General features: G+C 48.2%; 1 protein-coding gene across 2 annotated transcripts in view; it reads right to left on the bottom strand.

Moving 5' to 3' along the window:
• The window catches only part of ZCCHC24 (zinc finger CCHC-type containing 24), a 67,901-nt gene extending 45,741 nt beyond the window's left edge, over nt 1-22,160 (bottom strand). For both annotated transcript variants that reach the window (XM_007539401.3, XM_060205074.1), the window contains exons 1-2: nt 21,722-22,160; nt 7,430-7,630 (exon numbers count right to left, since the gene is read on the bottom strand). In XM_007539401.3, coding sequence (XP_007539463.1) covers nt 7,430-7,630; nt 21,722-21,967 — 447 coding nt within the window. In that variant the 5' untranslated portion in view covers nt 21,968-22,160. The remainder of the gene's footprint in view (nt 1-7,429; nt 7,631-21,721) is intronic.
• Nucleotides 22,161-23,760: the final 1,600 nt, after the last annotated feature.

Here is a 23,760-nt window from a genome sequence, read left to right as displayed (position 1 = left end):
AACATTCTTGACTCCTACACCTTCTTGGGCCTATGCTGACACTAACTGGCAACTAAACCTGACCCAGACTCAACCTCATTCTCAGAGAGACTGAGCACTAAAAAGCACTAAAAATGGGTTTCTAAAACCTTCTACTTCTGCTTTGGGGGTTCCCTAAAGTTCCAAATCTGCCTCTTACTGTACCTGGGGCTGGCTGAGATGCCCCAAAAATGTAAAGAGCTACTTCTGGACACATCTACCCTGCCCTATTTCCACCCCCTGGCTCCTAGCAGCGAACAGCTTACTTTTACTGCTCCATCTTCTGAACCTGAGACTCCACACACAGCCTACAGAGCATGGGAATGCCTGGCCTAGAGTTTTCACATTCCACCTCTATTGGTCTTGAAAAAAAAAATTTATGATTTTACTTTATTTTTTAAATTATTTTTTTATATTTCAAATATACTACTTACTTATTTAGTGGATAAAAAGTTAAATCAAGAAGGAAGGAGAAGAGAGAGAGACCAGCAGCACTCTTCATCATTCACAAAGCTTTCCCTCTGCAGGTGGCATTTAAGTTTCTTTTTGAAATGTAGACTATTTAAAAATCATTTCTCAGAAATAGAGGAAAGAAAGGAGCAGAAAAAAACATTTAAATAAATAATTGCTGTAAGCTTTCCAAGTCTGAAGAAAAACTTTAATCAATATACCCAACAGCCCCCAAGTAAGATAAACACAAAGACATGCATGAGTAAATGTATCATACTAGAACTGATGAATGTACAATAAAGAGAACATCTTGAAAGCAGCAAGAGAAAAATGACACGTCATTTATAATAAAATTTCCACAATATTAACAGTTGACTTTTCACCAGAAATGATGCAAGCCAGAGGGCAACATGTTTAAAGGAAATAAAAATTTGTGAGATGAGAATTCTATAGCCAGTAAAGGTATCTTTGAAAAATTAAATGTAATGAAGCCATCCCCAGATAAACAAACACAGAGAATTCATTGCTAGCAAATCAATATTTTAAGAAATAGTAAGGAAAGTTCTTCAGGCTAAAAGCAAGTGACTCCAGACAGCAATGCAAATATGCATGAACAAAATAAGGAACACTGGTCAGGTGGTCATGCAATAAAAAAATATAGTACGTATGTATATTTCCCTTTTCTTCTATTGGCTGATTATTTCCTATGTCATGCAATACTTATAAAGCAATAATATATAACTATATGCATGTAACTGTATTATTTGCCTTTTACCATATAGAAACACATACCAATAATAGAATGAAAGAGGATAAAATATGTCTTGAGCTAGGAAAATGACTCCAGTGGGAGATTTGAATCCATAAGAACAAAGAGATCAAAAATGGAAAATATGAAGGCTAGTATAACAAAAGTGATGAACTTATAATTGCTTTGCTTTATTCTTTTAACTTCTGTGCAACACAAGAAACTATAAAATTACCGCAGCCATCACTAAATTTGTAGTGTGTGTGTGTGTGTGTGTGTGTGTGTGTGTGTGTGTATTCATAAAAAAGGGACAAGAGTTACATAGGAGTAACATTCTTATAGCTCACTGGAGTGAAGTTAGTATAAATAAAAGTAGAATCTGGGGAGTAGGGTGGTAGTGCCCAGGTTAAGCGCAGGTGGCACAAAGTGCAAGGACCAGCAGTAAGGATCCCAGTTCAAGCCCCTGGCTCCCCACCTGCAGGGGAGTCGCTTCACAAGCAGTGAAGCAGGTCTGCATGTGTCTATCTTTCTCTCGCCCTCTCTGTCTTCCATTCTCTCTCCGTTTCTCTCTGTCTTATCCAATAATAACAACAATAATAACTACAACAATAAAATAACAAGGGCAACAAAAGGGAATAAATAAATAAATAAATGTTTAAAAAAATAAAAATAAAAGTGGAATCTGATAAATTAAGATATACAAACTAGTCCCATATATGACTACTAAGGAAACAACTAAAATATACTGGAAAAGTCATTAAAGAAATTAAAATGTCACATTAGAATATTATCACTTAATACAAAAGGAAGCAGTAAAGGATGAAAAGAGGAACAAAAAGATATGGGTAGTTTACAAAACAAACACTAAAACTGTATTCCTAAATGCAACTATATCAATAACAGTATACACCCAAATAACATCAATAACAGCATTATCAATAAGCAAGCAGAGTGAGCATTCCAAGCAAAAGGTAGGTATTTACAAATTGAATAATAAGAGTAAACCAAGGCCAAACTACGTGCTACAGTATCAAAGCTATGAACAGGTTAGGAGTAAAAGGCTGGGGCAATTATCTATCATATAGGCAACAGTTATAACAAAGAGAGATATCTTAACACCTGGGAAAATAAACTTTAACCCCAAAAGCATAACTAGAGATAAAAGGGGATGCTTAGTAATAACAAAAGATCAATCCACCAAGAATGATACAATTATCAGCATAGAGTTCTATGCTAATGACAGAATACCAAATAGATGCAGCAAAAATTAATGGATGTGAGGGGAAAAGATAGACAATTCACAATAACAGCTGAAGATTTAACACCCCTACTTACAAGAACAGATAGAAGGTAGAACATCAACAACAGAACAGAGGACACGAACCAGTTAGACATCTATAGAAAATTCCACCCAACAACTGAAAAGCCCAGCCTACTCAAGGACACATGAAACATTCTTCTGATAGCCCGAATGCTAGACTATAAAACAAAGCACAATAAATTTAGAAGCCCTGAAATAATACAAACTATATTCTCTAACTACAATAGATTAAATTAGAAATCATATATATGTATATAATGATCATTATACTATCTTCCCTGAAGAATATTTCCTTTGATAAATAAAAATGAATATGCAATATACTCAAATTTAGTCAAATGTAGTTCAGAGAGAAATGTACAGCTATGAACATCTACATTAAAAAAAAATGAAGTTGTAGTATACACTTTACCATGAATAAGGACCCAGGTTTGAGGTCCCAGTCACCATATGGGGACATCACACAAAGAGGAAGTTTCAAGAGTGGTGGAACAGTGCTATAGTGCATCTCCTCTCTTTCTGTCTCTCATCATCTATGGGGTGGTGGGGAATAGTTTACCAGGAACAGGGGCACTGCATAGCAAAGCCTTATTGAAGCCTTGAAAGCAATATATATATATATATATATATATATCCATCATCCCAACTTCACCAATGTATCCTAGAACCTCATCTCTCCACAGCCCTACCCCACTACAGAAAGACAGAAACAGGCTAGAGATATGGATTGACCTGCCAACATTCATGTCCAGAGGAGAAGCAATTACAGAAGACAGACCTTCCACCTTCTGCACCTCATAAGGAATTTTGGTTTATACTCCCATTAGGAGAGAAATGTTAGGAGAAGATGACCAAAGGGCTCTGCACTCCAACTCCATCAGGAACAAGAGAGAGAAGAAGAAAAAGGGAGGGACATTTGGATGTAGTAATAGGTGTATGTGTGACTTGGAAAGGAAGAGAAGACAGGACCATGGGGAAAAAAAATGGGCAAATATATAATACAAACATAGATCGTTGTAGAAATAGTAGCCAGCCCATATCTGCAACATTGGGAGAACAACTGTAGCTTTCAGTGGAAAGGATTGGGGATCCAGAATTCTGGTGGTGGGAACGGTGTGGAATTATACCCCTGGTATCTTGTAATTTTGTAAATCAATATTAAATCACTAATAAAATTTAAAAAATAATAAAAAGTAAAATCCATCATCCTAGCTTTCACCCCAAGAAACCAGAAAAAGAAGAGTAAATTAAGACTAAAGCAAGTCAGAAAGATTAAAATGAAGAACTTAAATCAAGGGTTCAAACAGATATACAAACATATTCCTCGCAGCATTATTCACAGTGGTCAAAACATGGAGAAACAGTCCAGTGCTCTACTGATGAATAAACAGATAAACAAGATGTGGTATTTGCAATGGAATTTAGCTTTTTATAAAAAAAAGGAAGGGGGGGATTCTGATAGAAGCTACATGGATAGACCTTGAAGATATTATACTAAGTGAAGTAAATCAGTTACAAAAGGACAAATACTGTAGGATTCCACTGATAAGAGGTAATAAGAAGTGAAATTCATAGACAGAAAATTGAATGGCAGTTGCCAGAGGCTGGAAGAAGGAAAGAGAGGGAGTCATTGCTTTTGGTGGTGGTTGCTGTACAAGGCATTTGATGACTTTGAAGATTTTTTCTTTTGAGTTTATTTATTTATATATGTATTTATTTCCAGAGCACTGCTCATCTATGGCTTATGGCAGTGCAAGGAATTGAACCTGGAATTGGAGCCTCTGGCATGAGAGTCTCTTTACATAGCTGTTATGCTATCTACCCTTCATTTAATGCCTTTGAAGTGAGCAATTAAAGATAGTTAAAATGGTAAATTTTTGGTAATTTGTATCATACCACAATTTTTAAAAACATAAAAAAGTAGTGAGATAAAGAATAGAAAAACAACAACAACAACAACAACAATAAAAACTAAACTATTTCTATGAAAAGTTCTGTGAATCTAACAAATTTTTAGCTAGGTTGAACAAAAAAAAAAGAAAAAAAAGAAAGAAAAAGAAAAACAGGAGAGAGAGAGACATAGAGACATAAAACTCAAGTTACAAAAAAAAGAGAGAATATTATGAACAACTATATAGTAATATATTCATAACACAGATAAAGCAAATTCTACAATACACACATTATAAAAACTGACTGGAGAATATAGATCTGAATAGAACTATAATGAGTGGAATGACTGAATTAGTTATATAAAAAAATCTACCCACAAAAGAAAGCCCAAGCTCAGATGTTTTCACAGGCCATTTAATTAATTCAAAGAAAAAGTAATATTACTTCTTCACAAACTCTTCCAAAAGGTACATCAGAATAGAGCATTTTCCAAATCACAGATACTGGTAAATGCAGGTACATGAAGCTTGAAAACAATACATGAACCAAAAATTTAGCCTCGAAAGACTATATATTAAATGATTTCACGATTTCACATACATGAAATACACAGAATGGGCAAATCTACAGAGATAGAAAGTAGATTAGAAGTTGTTAAGGGATGGGAGATCAACCTGCCAACCCTACTCAAGTCTTTTTTTGTTTTGGTTTTTGCAAGCTTTCTCAGGCTGTCATTTCAACAACACACCTCCTAGGAGCTTAGAGAAAGTATCTGTCACCTGTCTTCCAGGGTTAAATCCCAGCTCCTCCCCTCACTGTGTGCATGATCTTGTGTGAGTTCCCGATCCACACAAAGTAGCACATAAAAGAGACTAGTAGAGGCACTTCACACATAAGCAGCCAATGAGGTGGCGCACCTGGTCAAGTGCAAATGATACAATGTGCAAGGACCCAGGTTCAAATCCTTCGTCCCCACCTGTAGGGGTAAGGCTGTGAGTAGTGAAGCAGTGTTGCAGGTATCTCTCTGTCACCATCCCTCTATATCACCCCCCTCCCACTCAATTTATGGCAATCTCTACCCAATAAATAAAGATAATAATTTTTTTAAAAAAGAGAGTTTGCAATAAGCAGCCAATGAAAGTACTTAGTTCAGTGCCTGCCTTCTCCTTAAATGAGTGGGCAGACTAGGGGGTCTTTCTTTTACATGCTGTAGGCCGGACTTGGGGAAGTGTGAGTGGCAGCTCTGGCAGCTCCTGTGTTGGGAGCTCAGCTGGGGAGGGTACAGGCACTGCTGACTGGGTGGTCTGTGGGCTCAGCCTTGAGGACCAAGCAGATCCTTGGCTGATACTTTGTCCCTTATCCTAATCAGAGATTCTGTGTCGGTAAGTGTGTCACCCTTTGCTGAGAGTCTCTTATGCCAAGAGCCCCTAGTTTCATGCACAAATTGAGGGGATTCAGGGCCCACGGAAAATGTGGCTCCAGAAGACTATCTCCAGTAGGCTGGCTCTGGGGTAGGGTCCAGTAGGCTGAGGTCACTGGTATATGACTCTCCAGGGATCTTCCTGAAATACAGGTGCACCTGAGAGTCTGTGTTTGTGACAAGCTCCTAGCTCCCAGCTAACGCGTCATCACTCAGGTAGCAGAGCATAGTGTGGCCATTTCTGGTTCAGAGTTTTTTAACTTTTATTTTATTTTATTTTATTTTATTTTATTTTATTTTATTTTATTCTTCCCAGAACACTGCTCAACTCTGGCTTATGGTGGTGCTGGGTATTAAACCTGGGAGCTCAGAGCCTCAGTCATGAAAGTCAAGTCATTTGCATAACCATTCCCATATCTCCCCAGCCCTACTTGGCCTTTTCTAAGAATAGCAGTGAGCTTCAGGTGATGAGGCGGCCTGGTAGTTCCACCTTCTGCACCCTACAGTGATCCTGAGTCCACATTCCCAGAGGGATAATGAATAGGGAAGCTATCAAGGAAGAGGATTGGATATGGAGCTGGGGAGGGGGCATTGTGTGGAAATGTACCCCTCTTATCCTATAGTCTTGTTAACTTTTCCATTTTATAAATAAAAATAATAATAATAAAAAGAATAGCAGTGAGCAATCAGCACATTCAGATCTCCCATGGATCCTGGGCAGTATCCTGGCCACACCCTTGCTCCTTATACCTAGAAGGTAAGACAACATGGATTTTCTGAGTTCCCAGGATTTCATTCCCACTACACATGCGAAATAAAACAAGTGTCACATTGTTAAAGCACTGGAAAATATGGAAACGGGGAAAGCGATCATGGATACTTTCAATGGGACCAGCAACAATGATGAATGCTCTCCCTAGGCCTACCAAGCCTCAGCTGTTAGAGTCAAGGGTCATCTCGTGGTGCCCCAACAACCCTGCCTTGTTACAAGGAGCCAGACCTCAGCTCTCCTTCCTACCTCAAGGGATTCATACCTCATTCTGAGAAGCTGGAGGCTTTCAGGTGGACATGCCCCAGGGGCACCAGTCCACAGAAGGATCCTCTTGCCTGCTTCCTTGAGGGCAGAAGGCTGAGAAGGCCACACTATACTGTGCAGAAGGCAGAGGTGGAATCTAGGGGAGAGGGAGCACATCTGGATTCCTGGCTCAGAGCCCACATTCCTTCCATGTGAGTGTGAGGAGATGGGGTCTCAGGAGAGTTATGAGGAGGCCTGGCTCCCGTCCTACCCCACTATAGCAGGACCCATCTTGGCAAGAAGACTAGGTGGGGATTTGAAAGCTCAGAAATCCATTCTGGCGCCTCCCTCCCCTGACTGCTGACTAAACAGTTAAGGGGCAAAGCTGAGCCTCTGTCCTATCCACACCAGCCAGTCTGGTCTCATCAATACCACAGGGGAGAAAAAAAGTAGGGACCCGAGGACTATGGATCTCCCTGTTCATGGGAGAGGTGCTTATGGGGGTCCTGGGCCTCCCCAACTTAAAAACTGGCTAGCAGGAAGCCTCAGACGCAGATGCCTTACCTGGGGGCAGTCTTTGATGTAGTGTCCTTTGTTGAAGCACAGGTGGCACAGGTAGTTGGGTGGGGGCCGCTTGCTGGGCTTTCGGGTCTCAGAGGTGAGGGTTAGGTCAGAGAAGTGCTCAGTCAGGGAGCTGAGGCCATCGGCGATGTTGTTGAGGGAGCCATAGGGAGAGGTGCTCTTGTACACACTGCTGCTCAGTGCCTGTGGGGGACAGAGGCTATGAGAGCAGACCCGGGGGGGGGGGGGGAGATGCCCATAGGCCCTGACACATGCCCACATACTCACACACCACAGGGAATTCCAACTGACCCTTCAGCTGCTCAGATGCTAAATCTTCTGGGTAAGTCAGTCAGTGAAGCACCCTGAGTTTCAGTGGCCCCTCTGGAAAAGGGGATAACCGCTACTTCCTAGGGTTCCCACAGGGTTAGCATAAAGTCACAGATGGAAAGGACCATCTCTCCTTTCTAGTACTTGGCAACCAGCTGGAAACAATGATGCTGATCCTCATCAAGTTCTTTACATACTGCCCCAAGATGAGTAGGCATAACAGAAAGCAACCGACCTGTTAGACCTACTAAGGGAGGGATTTGAGGCAAGTCACTTATCCCTGAGCTGTCTCAGTTTCTCCACCTGGTAGGGCTGACTCAGTTTCTCCACCCAGTAAGCTCACAGCCACGCAGTCTGCAGGGCACACAAGGAAAGACTGAAGCTGGGTGCTCTGGCTGCGCTCCTGCATCACAAAGCCCCATCCACTCTGTCCAGGGAGCTCCCAGCTCAGGCCTAGCCGCATTCCAGGAGCCGGGAGGAAGTGGCCCACCTCTCCCACCTCTAGTTGACAGGAACCAGATGTCTCGCCTAGCTTCAAAGCAGACTGGGCCCAGGCCCCCTCCTGGTGGATACAGCCTCTATTTATAGGAGTCACAGGCTCCAGGCCGTCAGGCACGATGGAATTTAGTGAAGGTGGGGCCTGAGATGAGGATGGCTGGGAAGGGCTTCAGACCCCCTTTCCTAGGGCCAGGGCAAGGCTGGAAAGAGGCAGCTGCCTCAGAAGGCCAGTGACAAACCTGGAACAGAATGTGGGCATCCCCTGGCCCCAGTCAGGTGGTATAAAACTCCACAGTTTCTGACTATGAACCACAAACTTTTTCTAAATTGAAGGATGATGGCAATCTGCATAAAGCAAGTCTATGGGTGCCATTTTTCCAACAGCTCAGATGATGGCTAACATTTAGAGGGACAATCGAGTACTTAAAAATCAACGTATGTGGGAAACAGGGCGGTGGTACACACAGTACCATGTGCAAGGATCCCCCGGTTCAAACTCTCAGTCTCCCCCTGTATGGGGTAAGCTTCATGAGTGATGAAGAAATGCTGCAGGTGTCTCTCTTTCTCTCTCCCGCTCTATTCCCCCTTCCCTTTTATTTTCTCTCTGTTTTTACCCGAGGTGGGGGGAGAAAGGGAGAAAAAAGGAAAATAAATGTCTGCTGGGAGTGATGGATTAATTGTGCTGTCACTGAGCACAGTGATAACCTTGGTAGCAAAAACAAACAAACAAACATACTGAGTGGTGGTGCACCTAGTTGAGTACACATGTTACCATGCACAAGGACCCAAGTTCAAGCCCCTGGTCGCCACCTGCAGGGGGGAAGATTCACAAGAGGTGAAGTAGTGCTGCAAGTGTCTCTCTCCCTTCCATTTCAGTTTCTCTCTGTCTCTACCTAATGAGTGAATAAAATATTAAGATTAATTAATTAAAAAGAAATAAGTATCTATGTATGTATATTTTTAGACACAGTGCAACTTCACACTTCACAGACTACACTCCAGCGCAACATAAACTTGCATAAGCACTGGGAAACCAAATAATTCAGATAGCACACTGCCTTGCTGTGTCTGTCTGACACTGAACCCACAGTACCTCTGAGGGGTGCTGAGCAGTAAGTGCAGACACTAGATGCCTTTTTTCCCCTATCACAGCAGCTAACTAACACTGCCATAACCTATGGGCATGTTACCATTTCAAAGGGAGGGCTAGTGTATCCAGATCTGCATTGAATGACTTAACAAATACACTTCTCTGGACTCCACCCCAAACCCACTATGCTGTCAGTCACCTGGAATCAAGGGCCTTGAATCTGCAGTATGATTGTAACAAATCATGCCTGATACAAAATCTAACAGTTATAGATCAAATCACTGTTTGGGTTTAGTTATAGGTCTCATTTCAAGCTTACACAGTTTTAAACATATACAGCAGCATTCGAGCATTCACAGCGCTATGTAATCACACCATCATCTACCTCCAAAAGGTGCTCCCCGCCCCCAACACCAGGGTTATCGCTGGGGCTCAATGTATACAAGATGAATCCATGGCTCCTTTCTTTAACTTTCCTTCCTGCCTCACTTCCTTCATTTCTCTTTTCTTTTATTTGATAAAGACAGAAGTTGAGGGGGGAGAGGGCATCAGAAAGGGAGAGAGACACCTGCAGCACTGCTCCACTGCTTGTGAAGATTCTCTTTTACAGGTGGGGGCTGGAGACTGGAACCCAGATCCTTGTTTGTGCAGGGAGATAGCTGCACTCTGTAGGGTGCACCACTGCCCAGCCTTCCTCCAGAACCTTTTTCATCATCACGAACTGAAACTGTGCAGCCATTAAACACTAACTCTCCCCCCCCAGCCATCACCTAAAATTTCAAGATTTATTTTACAAACACACCACAAACATACCACAAACACACCACACACACACACACACACACACACACACACACACACACACACACACACACTACTGAGTTACTGAGTTACCTCTTTAGTGGCCTGGGATCTGCATTTTCAAAGTTCCTTCAGACATGTCAGCTACAGCCAGCCCAGCCCCACCTGGCCTTAGGGAGCACCTGGACCTTCCAAGCTATCTAAGTTGCACCTTAATTTGACTTCCCTTCCAAGCTGGCATCAGGGAGAGCAGCATGGCACAGCCTCCCAGGGAAAAGTTCACCCAAACAAGAAACTCGAAGCTCCAAATGCTATGACTCACCCTCATGGCTGGGAAATGCAATTTCACAAATAACAACCCTCTGTCCCCTCCCTTCCTTCCCTCTTTATTTCTTTTTCTTTTTCCTTTCTTCTCTTTATTCCTTCCCTGACTAGGATTTAAACAAGTCTACAGGAATCAATACCGTTTTGGCAACAAATTGTCAAGAGGAAGGGGAAGTTTGGTGGGTGCCAGAGAGTGCACTAATTACACCCTGAAAAACCTCTCCCCCATCTTGTGGCCACTCTCCCCTGCCCATGGGCGGCCCCGAGGTATCCTGGGGCAGCCAGAGTCTTCTAAGAAGGCTGCCCTCTCCCTGATGGCCTGATACCCCACCCATGACCACACAGGCCACTCCAGGGCACAGCAGTGGGCTAGAGCTCTGTCTTCACCTCTGTCCCACCTCTAGGGTAGTCTAGCCTGTCCTTCACACACTTTCCACAAGTGGATGCCCCCTCAGAGCTGAAAACACAAGGATGGCCAGCTCCCCCACACTCTCTCTCACCTCACAGAGGACAGGCTGAGGCCCAGGGACATAGGGCAGGCACACAGCCACCTAAGGACCAGGACTCCTGCCTGTAGGCAGGGCAGGAGCTGCTTCCTCTCTGCAGCTCCAAGGAGCTCTGGCCAGGGAGGGGAAAGGTGAGGCCACGTCCATATGGGAACCAGACTCTGAAGACCAGGACATGCAGAGCTGCTATCCTACTGATTCCCAAAGAGTGGGCTCTCCACACGGAAATCAGAATGTGGAGAGAAAAAAGGTCAACCTGATGATTCCTGCCGCCCGGCTGAAAGTCCAGGCACCCAGGCCCAGAGTGAGAGCCCCCAGAGCCCAGTCTGGACTGGGTGGGTGCTTTATCAACCCAGTACCCAATGTTCTGAGTATGTGATCTGACTCTGATGGGCATGGAAAGGCAGAGCTTCCTCCCACCGCTGCCCCTAATCCTGCAGCCATCAAGCTGCTCCCTTCCGCAGCCTTCAGCTCCACTGCTTTTCTCCCTCCAGTTCTGGCACAAGCTGTCCCCCTTGAGGGGTGGGGGGGGGAGCTTTCTGTGTCCATCCAAACCTTCTTCAGGCCTGGTTGCTGGTCTGGTTCTCAAACAAGTGGTATGTGTGGGCTTAAACCGCACTCCTTCCTCTTCCCCCAGTTCTCAGCCACCCAGGACAGTGTGGCAGGCACCAAATCAGTTGTTCACAAGGTCCAGTTGGTCAAGTGCCCCCTGACTCCTCCAGGGGCCTCCCAGACCTCGCTGTGGTAGCCCTGCCCCTTGGTGCTACAGGCTAGGGTAGGGACAACCCCAGGCTCCCTTGCTCTGGTCTCACGAAGCTCCGTCTCTGTCTGGTCTCTTTATACAGTGACACCTTCTCACCTTGTCCCAGAGCCCAGACTGCTTCTGCTACTCCCATGGCTGTGCTGTCCTGGGTACAGAGGATCACAGGCAAAGGAGAGCCTGGGAACCCCGCTGGACAGATGAAACAGGGGATACCCTAACACCCTGCGATTAGGCTGCGATCTCCTAGCTCCCATGGACTGAACTCAGCTCAGATTAAGCTGCTTTAAGCAGCTGAGTTGAGGGGTGTCCCACTTGTATGGTGTGTGATCCTCTCAGGGCCCCAATCACCCAAGGACAAGCAACCACCTCTCCTTCCTCTCTGGGTCAGTGACCCTAGCAGCTAGCAGAGAGCATGTGACCCTCACACCACATCTGGAGGACAGAGTCAGATTCCCGTTTGTTGGTGGAACTTCTCCAAGGTTCTGGCAATACTACTGGGGAAAGTCAGGTGGGAGGACACTACAATTTATTCCAGTTCTCCTCATGTCATGCACTTGACTGAGCCTTTTTCCTTTCTTAGTTCTATTATGCTTGGCAACAGCACTATTCAGTAGGCATTATCCGGTTCCATTTTAGAGAATTCAAAACTGAAGCTCGGGGGCCAGTGGTGGCTCACCTAGTAGATTGCACACATTATCATGCCTAAGGACCCAGGTTCAAGCCCCCAACCCTCATCTGCAGAGAGAAACTTCATAAGCAGCGGAACAATATTGTAAGTCTCTCTCTCTCTCAGCCTGGAACTATGTTGTAAGTCAGTCTCTCTCTACCACCCTCCCTCCAGAGTTAATCACTGGGGCCTGCACTACAAATCCACCACTTCTGGCAGCCATTATTTTTTCCTTTTTTCCCCCTTGTCACTCCATAGGACAAAGAGAAATTGAGAGGGGAGGGGAGATAGAGAGGGAGAAAGATAAGACACCTGCAGACCTGCTTCACCACTCATGAAATGTCCCTGCTGCAGGTGGGGAGCAGGGGCTCAAACCCAGAACCTTACACAGGTACTTGCGCTTAGTACTCTGTGTACTCAACTGGGTGTGCCACCACCCAGACCGCTCTTTTTCTCTCTACCTCTCTATCTTTGTCTCTCATCCTCTTAAAAAAAAAAATAGTTGCTGGGAACTATGGAGTTGTCATGGGGGCACTAACCACCAGAAATAATCTCGATTGTGGTATGGGGGAAGGCAACCCTGAGGCTCAGAGACTCTGAATAACTTACTCAAAGACAGTACAACAGGCACAAGGGAAGATTCAGACATAGATCTGATGGTGTGTTAGAATCAGGAAAGGAGAACCTGAGGAAAATACCAGGTGTGGACCACTCGCTCTGCTTAGCATAGATGTCTTGTGATGTCATATTGATGAGTCCCTCAGCCCTAGCAAGAGGAGGTATCTGCTTCTCTGGGCTGGATGATGGGTTTGGATGCCAGGGTTAATGAGTCGACTGAAGAATTTAGAGCAAAGAAGCAGAGATTTCCAGGGCTGATTCAACCCTGTAGACTGTACCTCTCTCCTCTCCATGCACCCAGGAGTGTGAGGAGGGCTGAGGGCAGGCAGGCGAGCAGAGAGGAGGATCACCAGGCTCAGAGGGGAGCAGCAGCCCAGGAAGGACAAGGCAGAGCAGGGGCAAGAAGGGCAGCGTCAGAGGAGGCCTGAACTAAGCAAACGCTGAGTGCTGCCCATCTCCACCTGTGCTCCCACCCAAGACTCAGATGGTTCCGGGAAAGGGGGGTGCTCAGGGCTCTCTTTCTGATTCCTCCTTCTGATTCTAGCCCTCAACTCTGTGGGGGTTCCCACAGCAGCTGAACAACTGCTTTCTTTTCCCTATAAAGACATCCCTAGACTGTCCCACCCACCCATTTCTTTTTTAATTTTTTCTTAATAGAGACAGAGAGAAACGGAAAGGGAAAGTGGATAGAGGAGAGAGACACTTATAGCACTGCTTGACCACTCATGAAGCTTCTCACCCTGCAGGTGTATCCTTGTACTTGGTAACATGTGTGCTCAGCTGAGTACACCAACACCCAGCCCTACCTACCCACTTCTGTTTGGGGCAGGAAATTATTCCTCTCACAATGACTCCACTCCTTCTCCAAGGACCTCTTCCATTTCCCCCCTGAGGTCTACCTGCAACTGTGGCATTAAATACATACACACCTTACACACACATGCAAAAGCAAATGTGGGCTGAGGTCAGGGAGAGAAGAAGGAAATAGGCTGTGAGGGAAAGAAGTTGACTAAAGCAAAAACAAAGCCACATCCAGACTGAGGACTTCCCTTGTCAAGACCAAAACTGATCTCTGGACCAGGAAGGTGGCAGAGTTGGCAGCTCTTCACCCAGACTCTGTAATGGCACCGTCATCTCCTGGAAGTCTATTCACCCAGGACAAACAGAACACAACCCCCTGTACACAGTCGGGGAAGTGATGCTCATTGAAATAAGTCCAGTTCCTTTTGGTAGAGGGAGTGGGAACAGCGAGGTGGGAAAGGGTTGGAAGAAGGGCACCAGGGCAGCAGTGAAGGCATTGAGGAGACTCCCTACCCACACAGCTCCTTCTGTTCCTGTCCAGGTCACCACTTATCTGCTAGGTACTCACAGGGCACAGCTTTATGCCCACTGCCCAATGGGAGCACAGGTACTGGGAATGGTCTGCCTCTTACTTCTAGAATGCATTTGGTGAATGAAACAGAAAGCATGAACCTAAGAAGCAGGACTAGAAAACCACTCATATTTAGCCAGTCTGGGTGACACAGAGGTTTGCAGCCTCTATAACACAGGACCTGGATTTGGGGGTCCAATGTCAGCACATGGATGCCATGGCCCCCTTGAAATCCTGTGGCAACAGGAGTGTCTGCCTGTGCACATGTCCTGCTCTGTGCAAGGTGCTGAAGAGAGGAAGCCTAGCTGTCTCAGATTCTCTCTTTCTTTCTCTCTTTTCTTAACTTTATTTATTTTATTTGATAGGACCGAGAGAGATTTAGAGAGAAAAGGGATAGTGAGGGAGAGAAACAGAGAGACACCTGCAACACTGCTTCACCAATTACGAGGCTTTCCCCTTGCAGGTGGGGGTTGGAGGCTTGAACCTACATCCTTGTGCACTGTGATGTATGCACTTAACCAGGTGTGCCACCACCCAGCCCTTGCTGTCTCAGCTTCTCAAAAGAGGTTCATAACCAAAGAACTGCACACACACGCAAGCTTTTGCTGCAACAACTCTAGGAGACAGAGGTCTACTCTCTCCTGAGACACCTCATTCCAATTTACCAGGCAACCCATGAGTATTTCTTCTGTGAGCTGAAGAAAGAAGCACAAGTCTGGGGAAGAAAGAGAGGAGGAGAGGGTTCAAATCCTCTTTCTACTCATCCATCTAAAATATCAAGGGGGAACCCAGAATGCCCCAGGCACAGATGAAGCCTTCGATGCTAGGACTATGAAGTGGAAAAGGATAAACTTTCTCCTTCGAGCCAACAACACAGGTCAAGACAGAGAGTGCATACTCCACAGGAATGCCCAGTGCTGAGACATGCTTGAGTACAAACACACACAGCTCATCCATCAGGAGACACGGATGCCGGTGAGGACGCATACACACCTGTGACACCCAGTGTGCCTCTCAGAGAAGGGGCTTTCACTGTGGCACAAAGAAGAAAGCTGTCAACTGTGCAAAGGCAGGGAACCTCATTTTAGGTAGAAACAAGAGCAAACTCTCAGTGGTGTGGGACTGTTCGGTATTTTCAGTGGTGGCCTTTCAAGTAGTGATTCTAACAATATCACCTCAGTCTCCCCATCTGGACAATGGGGGTGCCACATCGAAGCTGTGATGAGGGACATGCCAGGAAGTGCTCAGTGTCCAACTCATCTGCCTATCTCAAACCTGGTCACCCTTGGACTTACAACCCAAGGTTCCTCATGCTGAATTTCTGGAGAACAGGTTGGAGCAGGCGCATGGAAGGGAAACCAATGTCCACGGCCAATGCCCACCTCAAAAAGCTTGGGGTCAGGACAAAATGTCAGAGACACTGAGGCTTGAAGAATGCTCTTGGCTATCACCTGCCTTGAGGTACAGAGAACAGTCCAGGTGAAAGGCCACATGAAGAGCAGCAGGGTGAGCCACAGAAACAACCAGAGAAGACTACAGAGTTCTAGATCTCACTCTGTCACAGACTGGGTGGCCTGCTAGACTTCTATTTTCTGCAAAAGGGGAGTGATGAGGAAAGGGACGTCAGGAATGCAGCACCAAGCTGAGGAAGGGGCTGCTTTTCAAGGGCCAGTCTTCTTTGCAAGGCCTCCTCTTGGTGTTGACAATGTCTGGCACTCCCCACCCCACAATTACTAATTACTAATGCTGCTGGCTGCTCTCCTCCCTCCCACCTGACTCACAAGGCCCACAAGGTGTGGTCTCCCCTCTGTGCCTTGTCAGCTTCATTTAACAGAGGGAGGGAGGGGCAGGCCACCTCAGCCAACAGGCCCTCGAATGACAGTCCTCCTTGCCTGAATCAGAGCTCAGCTTCTCTGGGGTGGCCCAGGGAACCACCAGGCATCCTCCCAAGCTCCTGGCTGGGCTGCAATGGCCCTTCTTCCCAGGACCGGGGCTGCCTCCCACTACCCATCCTGCACAGACCACAAAGGCTGCTGGCAACTAACTGCAGCTCTAGATGCCCTTTGCCAGTCCCACCCAGGCAGACAAGCACACAAGCTCACACAGATAATGCGACTGTTCTACTGTCCAGGGAGCCCACTGGCACATCAACACCTGTGGAAGACACAGGTGACACATCAAAACCTTCTAAGACTGGAGACCTTTCAAAGCAGAAAATCCCCACTGCTCCTCTAAGGCCTCTGATAGCCTGTGCAAAAAGGCTGAAAGCCCTGACACTTCTCAAATCTCCAGTGGATGCTGAAGAGGAGTGGGGTTTTGGTGCTATAAAAGCTACTGCTGGGAGTCCGGCGGTAGCGCAGCGGGTTAAGTGCATGTGGCGCAATGTGCAAGGATCGGCGTAAGGATCCCGGTTCGAGCCCCCGGCTTCCCAACCTGCAGGGGAGTCGCTTCACAGGTGGTGAAGCAGGTCTGCAGGTGTCTGTCTTTCTCTCCCCCTCTCTGTCTTCCCCTCCTCTCTCCATTTCTCTCTGTCCTATCCAACAACAACGACATCAATAACAACAATAACTACAACAATAATAAACAACAAGGGCAACAAAAGGGAATAAATAAATAAATATTTTTTTTAAAAGCTACTGCTATGATAAAAACAAACAGCTCCAAAGAGTCTACTAGGGGTTGGAATAATCCAAAAAGGGAAAGGTCTATACGAGGAACCATCCCTTGGGCCTGAAGATGTTCTAAACACTGGGAGGTATCCTGTGCCCCAAACACACTCTAGTCAAACAGGTATAGCAAAAGTTGCACTGAAGAAATGGTGATAGGTTTAGAACTTCCCAGACACATTACTGTGCTAAAAAGAATTGCCTGTCTCCAAGGGAAGGATTTATACTACGCTTTCCAAATGTGTCTACCCCCAAGCCTTTCCCCAAATCCCCACAAAGCATCTTTGAACCACAAGACTCTGTTCCTAGTAAACTGACCTGGAGCAAAACAGCCATATCTCTCTTGAAGGGATACGGGAACTACTCACGAGGGAGCTGGGCATCCTTAGTTCTGAAGGGCCCAAGCACTGCTGTCCAACCAAGGAGATAACTCTACTTTTTAATTTTTATTTTATTATTGGATAGAGACAGAAAGAAGTTGAGAGGGGAGGAAGAAGTAGAGAGGGAAGAGCCACAGAGAAACTCGCAGGGGATTAGATGGTGGCATGCCCAGTTAAGTAAACTAAATTAAGTATACCAAGCACAAGGATTTGGGCTCGAACCCCTACCACCACACTTGCATGAGGGATACTTCATAAGCAGTGAAGCAGGTCTGCAGGTGTCTCTCTTTCTCCCCCTTCTCTATCTCCCTCTCCCATCTCAATTTCTCTCTGTCCTATCCAACAATACAGGAAAAATGGCCTCTAGGAACAGTGAATTTATAGTGCCAACCAACACTGAGCCCAGCAATAACCCTGGAAGCAAAAAAAAAAAAAAAAAGAGAGACATGCAGCCCTGTTTCACCATTCATGAAGCTCCCTCCCCTAACCCCTCAACCCTGCAGAGGTGGGGACCAGGGGCTTGAACCTGGGTTCTTGCACACTATATTGTATGCACTTAGCTAGGTGCACCACCTCCTGGCCCCAGATAACTCTACTTTTGTGAACATGGAGTCCCACAGCTCCACTCACTGCTATAAATCTTAACTCCAAACAAAACATGAGAGGGAAGACCCCCCCCCAACCAACCCAGGTCACCCATTTTGGACTCCCTTTAAGAATTGTCTTCTTATAATCCTAGACAAAGAAGAACAACTCAGCCAAGGACCTCTGAAGTCTCTCTTCAGTGATATGAAACTGTTATTACAGATCAGGGCTAAAAATGGGTCCATATACGGCCTAACTTCTCCACTTAGAGATTTTAAACACACACACACACACACACACACACACACACACACACACACACACACACACTCCAGGAGGTGACAAAGTGGGTAGTGCTTTGAACTTAAAATGTGGGGTTCCGAATTCAATTCTCAGCATCACACGTACCTGAGTTATACTTTGGTTGGTTCTCTCTTTTGCTCATGCCAATAAATAAATCTTTAAACACACACACACACACACACACACACACACACACACACACACACACTGCTGGAGCATGCTTTGGTCTAGCCCCCTTAACATAAAATGAGAAGCTGGGGGCCCCTTCCCCACCCCCAAGCATCCAAGCTCCCTCCTGGTGCTTGCCCTACACTTGTACTTGAACTCGACCACATCCCTCTCAGTTCCCAGGGCCAGTGTTCCACTCAGAACCCTTGGCTTATCTTCAGCTTCCAGCGCTGAGGTTCCAGGGGTACAATGGGCTTCTGTGCCCCCATGTCCTCAACCTCCCCGCCCCAATCCCAGCTGCATTCATGGTGTTTTGCTTATTGTGGTGGGAGCAGCCTGGGGGTGGTGCAGGAGGGGGTGGGCTCTTGGCACAGGAACTGATGCAGACAAGCCGTGGTCAGTGGTCAGCATGCAAGTCACATCCACAGGCACTGCCACTGGGCCTGCCAGGCCTTGCGCAGAATGGCGATGCTCCTGGGGCTGAGGGCCCTTCACAGAGGGCCCTCCAATCTACACCAACTTGCTTCCTCTCCAACCAGCACCTTGGAGGCATTCAGATGTTGGGGGGCAGGGGGTAGTTTTTTTTCTGGTCTTCTCAGCCAGTTGCTGTTTTGGAGCCATATTAGGTCACTGGCTAAGCCCTGAAAGTAGGAAAGGCCTGTCCCCAGGAGCACAGCTGGGGCTCTAAGAGGGTTTAGGAGAGGGGTAAAGAGAGAGAAAGGGAGGGAGGGAGGGTGGGAGGGAGAGAGAAAGAGAGAGCATGAGAGTGAGTGAGAGAGAGAGAAACACTGAGCCAGGAGCCAAAGCAACCTTCTAGAAGTCAGCAAGCATAGCCCTGCAGCCCCTCCAAGAAGCGAGTGGCCTGAGGATATGGGAGAAGCCCCTAGCACACCCCCTAATCCAGATGGTCAGCAGGACACTCACTCCTATTGGTGTCACTTTCAGTTTCACCATGGGGTCTAAAGACTATGCCACATCACCCTGAACAAGCCTGACTGCAAATCCCCTATGTAGTAAATGATTCAATAGATGGGTAAACTGAGGCCCAGGCAGAAAGAGTCATCAGAGCCTCTTCTCTACCACTGCTGAGGGTCACCTTCACCAGCTCCTTCTCCCACTGATGCCCGTGGAGGGCTGAGGTAAGAGGCAATGAAGTGATAGAAGGAGGCAGGTCTCACAGAGACAGAGCTAGGCCCTGGATGTCAGAACTTCTAAGAAGAAGCACATTCTACTACCATGGAGGAGGAAGCCAGGCCCTTCGGTGCTCTCTCAGTGGAGATACACATTCAGGGAATAAGGTCACCAGAGGCAGATTAGCAGAGTTTACAGGGACCCCTATGTGACCCAGGTGTCATGTATGATCACTGTCCTCTTTGAGCTCCCAAAAGCCTCTCACCCCACCATTCATTCATACTGTAGCAACTGTTCTGTCCTCTAATCTATGTCCCACACCCCACCAGCCTGTTACTGAATTCCCAGGGAACTGCTAGGAGTTCAACAATGTTTGGTAAGACAAGTGACTGAAAAGACTAAGGAGAGGAGTCAGGTAGTGGTGCATCTGGTTGAGCACACACATTACAGTGTACAAGGGACCAGATTCAAGCCCCAGATTCCCACCTGTGGCAGGGAAGCTTCGTAAGTAGTGAAATAGTACTGCAGGTGTCTCTCTCTCTCTCTCTCTCTCTCTCTCTCTCTCCCTTTTTCCCTTCCTATCTCCCTCTTCCTTCTCAACTTCTCTGTCCCTATCCAAAATAAATAAATAAATAAATAAAAATGTTTAAAGACTAGGGAGAGCCCCTCCACCCCCCCAAAAAAAAAACCTACCCTTCACAGTCACAGCTCACTAAACCCAGTTCCCTGAAGAGGAGGTGAAACCTCCAGCAAGAAAGCTTCTTAGCCAAGAACAATTCCATAAGTGGAGCGAGTGCTTTATGGTTTACAAAGAGCACTGACATACCAATAATTTTGCCTGGCCGCAAAGAGGGCCCTTCCAGACTCATTTACAACTGGACCTCAGCTGCTCAACACCAGTTCTAGTCACACAGGTGAACTAGACCTTCCCCAGGCTCACCTTGGGTGGACCCACCTGTAGCCCTCCAAACAGAGCTCTCCCATGTCTCCCATTCTCCACCACTCCCATGCACACAGGCCTCCTCCTTTAACCCATCCAGGTCTGCCCTTCCTAAAACTAAGCCCATGTGCCTGGGGCCAGAAAGACAGGGATCTTCATTATCCTCTCTTCCCCGCCCCGGCCCCCCTGTCCCTGCACTTTTGCAGAGAGAGCTGCCAGATGGGTATGGAGTGAAGGCCACAGAAAAGTATCTGCAGTCCCCAAATGCAGTGGGAGAAAGTGTGAGTTGAGGAGTAGGAGTCCAGCTGAAAGGAAAAATGAGTGGTATCCAGGAAGGCTCTGGACAAGACCCCTCAGAGGCAGAAAGGAGGTCCTGGCACCATGTATTTACTTATCTGGGGAAAGATGTACTGTGTAACTGAATCCCCCAACACAGCCGGCCCAGGCTTCTGGAGACAGCAACTGGGCAGCTGGAACTTCTCGCTCCCTATCTAGCCCCCCTCCCAAGAGCTCAAGAGGATTTCCCTTTCATTTCCTTCCAAGCTGGGAGGGCGGGGGACAGCTCAGTCTGTGGGGTCAAGCCCTCGAAACCACTTCCCATGCGTGGCTGGGGGAGGGTGAGCAGCTGGAGGATGTATCTGGGGTCCCAGTGCGAAAGCGGCAGAAAAAGCCCAGTGGTCGGTCGAGTCACTTTTCTGGGAGGTGCCCTTCGGTTCAGAGACCTCCAAGGTGGGAGGAGAAAAGGCATTAAGGCCCCTCCGGAGGGGCTTGGAGCCGAATCCGCACTCTCGGTCTGGGCCGAGGGTGGCCAAGAGAGGGACGGGGCTGGGCATGAGAAGGACACTTGGAAGCAGCTCCGGCCCCGGCCGCGCCCGGGCTGTGTGGAGACAATCTGGAGGCCCCCCCACCCCCGGCTCAGCCGCCCCCTCCTCCTGTCCCCCCGGAGCTCGCAGTCGGCCGATCTCAGCCTGGAGGTGACGCGCTCCCGGCGCCCTGGGGACTTGGGGAGGCGAGTTTGGCAGAGTTGAGCGAAGCAAAGCCAAGCAGGGCCGGGCAATACGGAGCCCGGCAGGGTCAGGCCAGGAAGCGCGGGACCGAGAGGGGAAGGCCCCGCGCCGTGGGGCGGAGGGAGGGGGGCACGCGGGGCACCCACCTCTCCGCGCTGCAGCTGAAAGAAGCTGTTGAGATAGTTGGAGTGCAGGGGCGAGCCCAGCTGCTCCGGGCGGCCCTTGCCAAAGGCCAGCTCTGGGGGCGCGGCGCCGGTGGGCTGCTCGGGCCGGAAGGCATCGAAGGCGCTCGCCTGGTGCGTGTCCTGCAGCGACAGGTAGACCCAGTTGAGCAGCTGGGCCGGCTGGTACACCGACGCGGCGCTCGTGTCGATGGCCGACAGCAGGCTCATTTTGCAGCGGCGGTGCCGGCCCCTCCCCGGCCGCCCGCGAGCGCCTCCACAACTCCAGCGGAGGGGCGGGCACCGGGGAGCCTGCGCCCACTCCCCGCCGCCCGAGCCCCGACGGCGATCGCCCGGTGCCCAGCGCCCGAGCACAGCCCGCAGCAGCCCGCAGCTGCCGCCGCCTCCCCAGGACTCCGGCCGCAGCGCGCGCAGGCGGAGGACGAGGCGGCGAAAGTTGGGGAGGAAACTTTAGTCCCCGCCCCTCGGCGCCGTCCGCCCCGCCCCCGGCCCGCTATCTGCCTCAGTGCTGACCCCTTCGGCGGCCGCTCCCCAATGGGGTCCTCGGAGGCCCCGCCCCCGGACCCCGTCCTCGACCTCCATTGGCTGGCTCGCCGAATATGGAGGCGCGGGGGCCAGGGAGCTCAGGGAGCACGCAGCTCTGCAGCGGGAGCTTGGAGCGGGGCCTCCCTGGGGCTGTCCCCTTGGGTCCCACCAGCCCTCCACGCGCCCAGCCCGCGTCCCAGGCTCCCCGAGACCCAAACTAATCACTTTCTGCAGCCGGGGCTTTCTGTCCTCCCCTCCTTCTAAATCCCCCCCCCCAGTATTGCACTTCCACTCATGTCTTCCTTCCTTTCCCATATTTTCTCCTCGCTCAGACAGACAGATCGCTCCAGTGTCCTGCATCCCTCTGTGTGTCTCTGATTTTGTCATCTTTTCTATTTCCGTCTAGCCTGCCCCCCACACACACACACACACACAACCTCCCCCTCCTCTCCATATCACAGAAAAACCCTCCCCCTCCCAATTAATTCCTTCCATCTGCAGAATCGCTTCGCAGGCCGGCTCCGCCAAGGGGGGTTCGGGTTCCAGCCCCTGAAAGGACTGCCCGCCCCCTTCCATTGCCAACGCCCATCCCCATCCTCCTCTCCGGTCTCCAGTTTCCGCTCTGACAGTGCCTGGCTGCTAGCCCCTTCTGCAGAGATTGCCAGGCCCGACCCATCCTGGTGCCTCTGAAGGACTCCAGGACCCCAGCAGATGGGATTGAGGAGTTAGAGAAGGCAACTGTCACCGACTCCCACCTCACCCTGGGACCCTTCAGCTAGTCCAGGTGTCCCTGGTGAGAGCCCGGTGCCTCCTACACATTTTGAACACCCGCCATCATACCATCACAGTCGCCGCCACCACCCACCCCCTCCCACCCTCTCTTTCTGGTAGTTCTTGGACACCTGCTATGCTCCAGCGCCAGAGACCTCTTCCACTTCAAACCTGGCGCTGGTGCCAGTTCTCCAGGCGCTCAGGTACCAGCTAACTGATCTTAGTGAGCCACCTGATTCTAGGAGCAAGTCTGCCTTTCTGTAAAATGAGGATTCATCATCCGCTACCTCTGGGGCAGGTTGCGGAGTTTACCTGTTTGAGATTGGTAATCAGAAAATATGGCACAACCGTGTCCCCTCCAGGAGACTTTGTCCTGCCTCCTGTACTGACCGACATCTGCGGCCACTTGGACCCAAAGGATTTCAATAGCCACAATGGCCTTTCCTACCATGTCACCAACAACAAACCTCATCGTTTTTGTTTGTTTGTTTTTCCTCAGCGCCCATGTTTTCGGTTTTTGTCTATCAAAAAGCATGCAGTGCTGTGTGTAACTATCAGAGCTGACTATTTTTACCCTCCTTGTGTAAAGAAGGCACACACTTGTTAGGAATGAATGTGGTAACCACTTTACTCTTGGAAACATTCAGGATCATCTATGGAACTCTACAACTGAGGCTCCAGAACAGAGGAGAAAAGGATTGGGAGTC

Source organism: Erinaceus europaeus, chromosome 1 (assembly GCF_950295315.1).
Source record: "Erinaceus europaeus chromosome 1, mEriEur2.1, whole genome shotgun sequence".
NCBI classification, from domain to species: Eukaryota; Metazoa; Chordata; class Mammalia; order Eulipotyphla; family Erinaceidae; genus Erinaceus; species Erinaceus europaeus.
The sequence above is the reverse complement of the archived record's forward strand: the minus strand, read 5'-3'. Positions and strand labels throughout refer to the sequence as shown.